Raw genomic sequence first — 9,404 nt, forward strand, 5'->3', positions numbered from 1 at the left:
TTCAGTTCTGCCAACATCATTCCTCTCTGAAGCAATCCCAAGAGAAACCCCTATTATACAACACAACACCCTTGCTTTTAGTAGTTCATTGTCTCTTTCGATGAGGCATTGAATAGCCCACCTAGACTGGTAGTCTCATGCTTTATGAATACAAATTTATTCTTCTTAGGAGATGACAATTTAAAATAGTTCTTAAAATACTGTACTTAAAAGATACAAAGACTTCCGTTACAAAGTTGCAGTCATAGTATAGCTTTTAAAATAAATTAGGCACAAAGTAGATTAGCAGCACAAATGCTTAATTTACATATCCTTCCCTATCCCTGTCCCAACACCCATTGTCATCTATGAGTTGAGAGATCACACCTCCAAAAATTAATAAATGTAATTGTTTTTTTCACCAACACAGTGTATATTTTTATTTCCCAAAACTTTCATTTGTAAGAGTTAGAATCTGTTGTTTGAGGAAATTCTTGAATTCCTCAGCTTACCAGGGAATGGTAATGGCATCAGCAGTACAGCTCATCCTCATGGTTCACTGAATGGCAGCAAGAAGCCAGATCCACTACAGGCTTTTCTGGCTACCTGCTAAATACATGTGGTTTCTTGGTCTTTTCTTCCCCCCAAAGTTGCCAATTATTGGTTTGTGATGCAGGATCCCTTTTAAGGCATTATAAACCAAAGCAAGTAAGTTCAATTAATGTATTTTCATAATGAGGTGAAAAGAATACAATTCATAAACAATAGTTCAGATGAAAGCTGTTGATTAAGAGCCAGTTAAAAAGCAACTCTTAAAAATCTTGTTACCATTGAGAAATGAGGCACCCAAAGTTCACAGCTGTTAGTGAAGCAAACTTTTCCCACCACCACCTTTAACTAACTTCAATACCCACTTTAGAGCTGCTGGTCTCTGAATTTTGTGCTTTTTCACTCCTTCTTTGGTCTACCTTTGAAGGTATTCATGATAACAATGAGTCCAAAGTAGTCTAAAAGGAGAACTGTTGCTTTCACTGGTAGGAAGCTGTAAGGTAGGGACATAGAAGAAGAAAACAAAAATAAACAAAAAGATATCAGAAGAGTTGTGCAGTTTTATCAGAGAATTAGGTTAACCTAGCTAAAACTGGTAAAGGCAGTATACTCTTTAGAATACAGACCCACTGGTCCTCTCAAAATATCCTTTACACTCATTTGACAGCCTGAGTTATAGATAGATCAGTATTCCAGCCTGGCTTGCAACAGAGTCAAAAGTGCCCAAATGCTAGAGCAAGACACCAGATGGATTTGCAGTTGAACTCAGTGATCTTAGAGGTCTTTTCCAACCAATAATTCTCTGACACGCAGTTATGGAGAAGCAGGCGGTCTCTACAGCCCCCAGTAAAACTGCAGCCCAGTGGAGTCAGCAAGGCACAGTTAGACATTGCTGCCATTGTTCTATGGCCCAAGGGTAGACTGAACCCACAGAAACAAACAAACAAACAAAACCCTTCCAAAAACGTGCATAACTAAATGAAAATTCAAACCAGCAAGTAGAAGCTTCTTTTATACTTTAAGCATCCCCAAACAGAAAAGAGAGAGGGGAAGAGAAACATAACTCACCTTTTAAAAAAAAGTAAAAAATAAAGGATGCGTGGTATAAGCACAATTTCTTGGTTCTGCCGAACAGCACTGATTATCCTCTCGACCACATACTCTGGATCCAGAATAGGAAGCATACGTGGCCACCTGAAAAAGAGAATATTTATTGCTATAATACAAATTGCTTTGGATTCACATTTTCTTCGAAAAAGTCTCAATTTTACAGTTATTCAACTAAAAAAAGAAATAAATACCACAAGTCCTATGAACAACAGAATCTTCAGTATGTTAGAGTGAGTGGACATGATTATTTCCCCCCATATGACCTCTCATAAGACAAAACCAGAGACCTCATATTAAGACACATCAGACTTTAATTTGGCTCCCAAACTTTGTCATTATACATGCATACTGAGCAAAGCTATACCATCAATTTCAGGAGGAGAATGGGGGTTTAGAAACCAGAGAGGACAAATGGAGCATTTGACTTCTGCAAAGGAAAGGACACCAATTATGTTTCACATTTCAGCTTAAATGAATACTAAAGTACCTAGGCTTTTTGAGTTGACCAGTCACTGGATAACACCCATCTGAAGCCTTAAAAATAATACAAGCAGAAAAAAGCCTGGCTCATGATTTTCATAAAGGAAATAGGGATTTATAACATGCTAAAAATGCAAGTTTCATAAAAACCTCACAAGAGTTTACTTACTTGGATTTAACACCATCAAACAATCCCGTGTTTACGACAAAAGGACACACAATTGTGGTTTTAACACCAGTCTTTCTCAGATTTCTCATCTCCATATCAATTGACTCTGCCAAACCAATTGCTGCAAATTTACTTGCACTGTAATCTGTAAAATAAAACATTAACTGCAGTTAAATATTTAAATTTAAAAATTAAACTTTACTGTCTAATACTAAACCACATCAGAATAGGAATGGTTTTCAGGATTAGGTTAAAATTTGCTTTTGATTGGATTCATTCCTTTTCTTTTCTCTCCTGAATCAACTGTTGTTCTAGACTGGCAGACAGAGTTTCTCATTACATCTCTGCTACCATTTTTTCACTCTCTAACGAACAATGGTAAATGAAATTATTTTTTCATACCATTTTTTCTTTAAATCCATGCACCCACTTATTATGCCTCAAACTCACATTTTCAAGACTCTCTAATGTGGTTTCAACTTGAAGCTCTCTTGGAGCTGCATTTCTTTTACTGCTATGTCACCTTATTTCATACTCCGCCCTCTTTGTATACATATTCCAGAAATGCCTTCTGAGCTCCCTCTAAATCTAAAGCGGCCTCTCCCCTATCAGAAACCTGCAAGTAAATTTTAACAACATTGAGATTCTCAGCTTCCAAAGCTCTATATGGTTTCCAGATCCTTCTGCCTTGGCAGAAAAACCTGTTTCACAGCACTGCTGAGCTTCTGGAAAATGCTTTGTGAAGAAATGGTCTGTTTAAAGTCAGCTGTTTTGAAAGTCTGACTACTTGCTTTAACTATATGGAAAGATCCAGAATTTCAAAACAAGTTAGGTTTTTCCCCCCATGGATATTGATGGCACAGTTTAAAATCAAAGTAATTACTTCAATTAATATTAGCTTTAATCCACTTTAATACACTACCTGAAGCCTGACTGACTCCACACAGTCCTGCAACACTTGCTATACTAACCAAGTGTCCATGGTTAGCGGCAATCATTGCTGGGAGGAACGCTTTGTAAGTCTGCAAAGTAAATCAGAGCTGCAATGTAACATTTTACTAAGTAAGCTACACACCATAATATTTTGAAGGTGTTTGATGGTTTTAGAGAAATTCTCCCAACAATTCAAAAAAGCTTTCCCCCTTCCATTATGGAAAGGATGTGTGTATGTATGTGGAGCTTGAACCGCATGTTGTTTGAACTCTAATCTTCAACTATTTAAATGGCAAGTTCCTACCCTACCAGTACTACCCAAGACAGATGCTAACTTGATGAAAGCTAAATATATGGCTTAATCTAGTCATGAAGTTTCTTTCAAATGAGAATTAAAGTGCTCACTGCAAATTTTGTGAAATGGCAAAGATTTTAATTTCATGTTTTCCTTCCATTAGATTAATTAAATCTTTGTGATTAAATTTATTTCTAAATAAACTGAAACATGATTGAATATTTTTATACAATTCTTTATGACTGAAACACCATATAGGTGACCAGCCTTCACTGAAAGGAAGAAAAGCACAGCAGGTTACTCATTCTGGACAAAAGCTTCACTTATTATCAAGAGGATTATCAGAACATGTGATGTTTCTTACTGGAATTATCACAGCCACAGAACAACTAGAACACTAACAGAACAGAAGAACTGAAGTAGAAGTGAATATTTCTCAGAGCAGCAACTATTAATGTGGGCCTGCTTCATGTCAGTTAATAATGAGACACTAACTTATGACTAGCCTCAGAATTTAGCAGATGGTATACTTCAGTTCTTAAGAGAATTTTAAATGTGAAGTGCTTCCACCTGCCTACACTAGAGATTCCCAAAGAATCCATTCTTCCATGCTTTAAAAAAAAATTTACCCACTCCAGAGCAAATAAATAATTTCTTGTATAATTTCTGACTGAACTTCCAAAGAGGTCTATATGTTTTCCTCAATTCTAAAAGGCCAAATACATTGAAAACACATTAAAATTATGTCTTAGTATGTATTTGCAAAATACAGGTTTTACCCAGAAGTGTGCCATTGTGTTCACTTCCATGGTTTTTTCTACAAGTGAATCTGGACAATCAAGAAATCTCTTCCCAATTACAACACCAGCATTGTTGATCAAGATGCTGACATCGCCAACTTCTTTTTTAACCTAAAACAAAAAGCATCAAGAGAGTGTGCAATAAATCCAAACATTCTTTCCAAGTATTATTTATGAAAACTTAACAGAAATATTACACATTTAAATAAGTTGAACTTGTTATGGATCCAAACACCTCAGGTTCTTGCAGTCTCACCTGATGCCTTTTTAAATGTGAGCTCTTAAATAGATTTTCTTCAGATTTGTGGAGCTCAAAGCTCACACAAGCTTCTGCTTTCAGCACCTCTGTTTCCGAGGACAAGTGTTCAAGATAAGACTTTAATGCAGAAAGCTTAACTAATACAACAAGTATTTTTCTACAGTAAACACATCTTAAAACAAAAGAGCAATTCTGGACTAGAATCTGGTACACTTTACCCCAGAAATTAAGTTGGCTAAAAAATAATACGTATACATTAAACTCAGTAAGAGGAGGTACAGTTTTCATTTTAGCTCCAGACTGAGAGCCTTCATGAACAGACCCATTTGAGGGAACAAGTGTAGGTCAGTTGATTGCAAGATATTATGTCAGCTCTCCAAAGGAGAATGAAAATATTTAATACAGAATTTGAAATACAAGTCATTGATCTGAGCTACCTGGGAAAAATGAAATGGGTAACACAGTGAAGAATTAAAGAATAATTTATCACCTATCCTTTATTCTAGCTTAATTTACTCATATTCCTTAAAATTGCTCTAATCTTGTCTATTTTTTTAGGAGTTGGGTACTTCTGGAACAGAGACATTAGAAATAAATTTTAAGCTATAGTTTTTGATAGCCAAAAGGCTGTCCTTTATCCTGTTGGTACGGGAAAGAAACAATGACCTCATACATGCAGAGCCTTTTGGTTTTCTTCCTACTGAAGCAACTTTTTCATGCTGTCTCTGTGTGGATGATGAAGCACATATTAAAGATCCACATACATTTCATTTTGGCTATAAAACTGTTTTATTGGGAGCAAAACTTTCAAACATATCCTGCCCTACCAGCATAAATTTAGTTCACCATAGTCTTGCAAAACTCCAAGCCTGCATAAAGCTGAGTCACCAGAAGAGGAAAAAGAACCTGGAACAATGCGGTCATATCTTCCAAAGATACGAACACTAAGAACCAAAGTCTACTACGCTGCATGAATTAAGCAGTGGCACCAAGCACCACCTATACTGATAAGATCGGATAATTCTACATCATCAGCAGGACACGACATTTCTGAAATAACGGTAGTAAGGTGTTTTCTTCTATGCAGATTAGCATGAGGATTATTAGTGAATCTGACAGTTGCTGAACTGCTGACAGAAGGTTTTAAGTGAGGGACCACACACTGGACCCTACTGCAACTTCTTTGTTCCTGCAAGCTCTGTTTGCATCATTCTGAACCCATGTCACACATATCTACACCCAGCTCTCTTTTTCAAATTTCACCAGCATGACTCAGCCACTGCTTTTCTCCATGGGCCCAGAGTGCTAGCCCTCAATTCAAGTTCTCAAACCTAAAGGTTAATTTTCATCTGCTTCATTCCAGTATCCTTCACACTACAATATTCTTCCTCCAGCTTCAAGTGCATTCTTCAAATTCCCCCAGTGCCATTGTCCCACACTCCAGTTGCAAGGACAGCAGATGTCCAGCTCAGCTGGTATAACAGCTGCAAGGGAGACCAAAGCTGATCAGCATTACTGGAATACAAAACCAATAGCACCAGCCTCTAACAAGCTGCAATTCATACACAAGCTTCATGTATCAGAAAGCCTATCATAGTCATTTTTGCACAGATAGAAAAAGACAGAAGGCTAGAGCTTCTTAAAAAGCACCAAAACATTATTTCAACCAAAAGATGTTCTTGAAGACAGCTGAACTTTTTGTTAAAAAAATCATCCCCAGGCAAGACTTGCTATGGAAATCTCTTAGTTCAACAGTTAAGCTTAGCAAATTTTAAGTGAATGAGAACAGGTTCTTAGACTTGAAACTGTTTAACAATTTTAGCTTTTGGCGATACTGCTAGTCTGCCCAAATTATTTAACCACATGCTATATTTACAAAGCTCTTCAGAAATGAAAGAAAGAAATATTTAAGACATCAAGATACATTTATTAATTCAGATAAAGTAAGTCTGCCAAAATCTCTTCACAGCAATGGAATTATTTGAAAATTGCCTAAGCAGATAATCCTTTTTACAATGTATGGTCTTTTGGTAAAAGGCTGCCAGAACTTGAAATACTGCTTTAGCTTCAAGAAATTGATTTTCCACACTTCACGATTAAGTGCCTGCTCGGTCATTGAATGAATAAATAAGAAGCTACTCAGTTAAAATGAGCTACTGAAAAAAAGAGCCAGCTCTTTTTATTTTTTAAGCAATAGAGATACACAAGTCAACCCTAAAAACAAGAATTCTTGAAATAGATAGGAAGAAATACATTCAGAATGAATTAACTTTAATCTCTTGCTTTGAATCCACTAGAAAACTTACATGCATCTTACACCCATGCTTGCACTCATCTTGGAATAATGTCAAAGCCACAAATATACTTTACCTGGTCAGCTACTCTGTAGATCTCCTGTCTTTTGCTACAGTCACAGACATAAGAGTGTACTCTTCCTGCTCCTTTCTCCTTGGCCAGTCCTACTGTGCAGTTGAGCCCCTCTTGATTAATATCCCAGAGGACCACCGTGGCTCCAAGGCTGGCAAACTTCACTGCTAAGAGTCTTCCAATGCCACTTCCCGCTCCTGTTATTAATACAATTTCACCACTAACATTCTTCTTCCGTACAGGAACAACCAAGAACACCAGTGACTCCAGGAAGTAGTAAACAAGAAGTACAATCACTTTTAACGTTTCCAGGAAGAAGTTCATCTTCAAGCTATTTCTTCAGAAACCTGATTAAAAAAACCCAAAACATTTACCAATAGGGTAAACCATAGAGAAAAAGCAAACATCAATATTGTAAAAACATTTTCAGATCCATTCTAAACATTCTCTACCCTGCTTTTGAGTATTGTTTCAAAGAAATATATAGGCATACACCTGCATATCTAATCCCTTTGTCCTGTTTCTATCTCATCTTCAGGCTGCTTCCACTTTCCTCTAGGATGCAGTTTACAATTCATTTACCATTCAGCAGCAATAGGAAACACCTGCCCTCATCTGCATTAGAAATTCCCCATCCCTCATGCCATGGGTTTCATTCTCTGCTCTGACAGGATGTGGACAAAAATCTAAAATAAATAAATACATACTACTACTACTAATAAAAATCTGCCCACTGAGCATCTCAAACAGAAATGCATGACAATTACAAATCAAAACTTATGGTTTGATCAAAGAACTTCAGTGCTCACACACTAGTACTATAGGTCAGGAAAAATTCTCCTTTTAGGACCATAATGTTTTTTGCTTCGTAGGCACTCCCTGTCACCATGAAATCATATGCAGAACAAGTCACAGTCCCAATTATGCTGAAAAAACATGAGTATAAGGAGCTTCAGAAGACAATATGCTTGTAAATCTCCAAAGCACACTAGGTAAATACTTGTGTGTCACTACTGACTTTTCAGCTACCTGTAGTACCATTATTGAGGAGAGCCTGCTTCTGCAGTTGAACACAGCTCTTTGAGAATGCACTGCAAAGCTGTTGAGTTTCTTCTCTTCACCTCCCCGCATTAAGCAAATGTCATAGACTTGAATCATACCATCTCAGGTACATGTTTAACCTCACAGTCTGTACATATCCCAGTAAAGCCAACACCAAGCAGGCCTTTAAGTCCTTGGAGGAATGTTATTTCATTTTCCAGCATACAAAAGCTGTGCAAGAAATTAATCCTTGCTTAAAACAGGTTTTAATCTTTGACTAACAACATTATGAAGCAATAACATCTTCTTTCTCAGCTAAAGGTAGAGTATGCTGGCACCTACACTTCAACCTTTAGCAGTTTCAGACATTTAGCACCTTTAGTAACCTTTAGACATACCCAGCCTGATTACATCTCCTGGTTAACTTTGCTATCCATGTGTAAGGTAATCATGTTTGACAAGTGCCAGGAGATAAGTAACTTAGGTCTCTGCTACTCTGAGCAAAGTTCATGAAATTGAGCATGTGAATATACACGTGTTACCACAAATCTCAGGTTTTCTACACAGGAAACTAGGCCAGTCTTGAAAAGAAACAGGCCTCTGCTAGAGCAGAGCTAGTTATTTCAGAAAGTTTTCTGGCAGAAACATTGGAACATCTTAAAACTGTTCTGATAACAGAAAAAACATTTGCCACAGACATAGTGGCAGAAAAAGAAGTTCTTTCTGGCAAAGGCATGGGATGAATGCTTTCAATTGAGTACTTTCTATTCTTCATTCTCATTAAAATGTGAAAAAATGTGCACAGAGGCAGTAACTCAGTAAGAAGTGAAACAAATACCAAAACAGCACTGAAACATTTTTCTAGAGCCAATATTAGCATCTCCTGTAATAGGCTCTCTTATCTATGCAGATGTTACAGTTCTAAGCAAAAACAGAGTTATAAAGGAAAAATGTTATTAAATCTCATGCACATAAAAAAGTGCAAGCTTTTGGAAACCCAAGTTCTTTGTTGAGTCTAAAACAGAAGAAACAAGCCTCTAAAATAAATTCAGCTTCTGAAGTTAACTTGTTTGCACTAATTTAATGCACTTAACATAAAACCCTCCATTTGGATGAAAGGAGACTGGTATCTCTGGCATAGATAAATATGTTAAAGTTAATCCCTATGGAAAACCAAGTGTCAAGTAAGGTAATTGCCTTCAGAGGCAATACACAATTTCAACTCAGCTGAAAATTTATGACAGTAATTCTTTAAGTAAGAATTAATCTTATATAGGTCAGAGGCACATGAGATCTTTCAGAAAAGTATACCTTTCACTTAAGGAAGCAGAGTTGTTTATACATGCAGACCACAGGATATTTCCTATTAGAAGACCAACTCTGCATCCTTCAACAAGATGCTTAATTTCCACAGACACATCT

The 9,404-nt window shown here is 36.8% G+C and overlaps 1 protein-coding gene across 2 annotated transcripts; it reads right to left on the reverse strand.

Moving 5' to 3' along the window:
• Window positions 1-892: 892 nt before the first annotated feature.
• On the reverse strand, window positions 893-7,265 carry SDR16C5 (short chain dehydrogenase/reductase family 16C member 5). 2 transcript variants are annotated; one of them, XM_005418325.2, is made up of 6 exons: window positions 6,945-7,265; window positions 4,295-4,426; window positions 3,210-3,309; window positions 2,288-2,432; window positions 1,597-1,722; window positions 893-1,021 (listed from the first exon to the last, which is right to left on the reverse strand). In XM_005418325.2, exons 1-6 carry the CDS (start codon window positions 7,263-7,265, stop codon window positions 928-930), a joined length of 918 nt encoding a protein of 305 aa, XP_005418382.1. In that variant the 3' UTR covers window positions 893-927. The 2 variants fall into 2 exon arrangements, with proteins under 2 accessions (XP_005418382.1, XP_030922427.1); XM_031066567.1 differs by lacking the exon at window positions 4,295-4,426.
• Window positions 7,266-9,404: the final 2,139 nt, after the last annotated feature.

This window comes from Geospiza fortis, unplaced genomic scaffold (genome assembly GCF_000277835.1).
Source record: "Geospiza fortis unplaced genomic scaffold, GeoFor_1.0 scaffold53, whole genome shotgun sequence".
Classification (NCBI taxonomy): domain Eukaryota; kingdom Metazoa; phylum Chordata; class Aves; order Passeriformes; family Thraupidae; genus Geospiza; species Geospiza fortis.

Excerpts from the sequence above, each read along its gene's own strand:
- SDR16C5 (XM_005418325.2), bottom strand. The coding sequence starts at position 7,265 with ATGAACTTCTTCCTGGAAACGTTAAAAGTGATTGTACTTCTTGTTTAC. Across the intron at positions 4,427-6,944 it reads TCTACAGAGTAGCTGACCAG|GTTAAAAAAGAAGTTGGCGA; the intron begins GTAAAGTATATT and ends TTTTTGTTTTAG. Across the intron at positions 3,310-4,294 it reads ACACAATGGCACACTTCTGG|ACTTACAAAGCGTTCCTCCC; the intron begins GTAAAACCTGTA and ends TTTACTTTGCAG.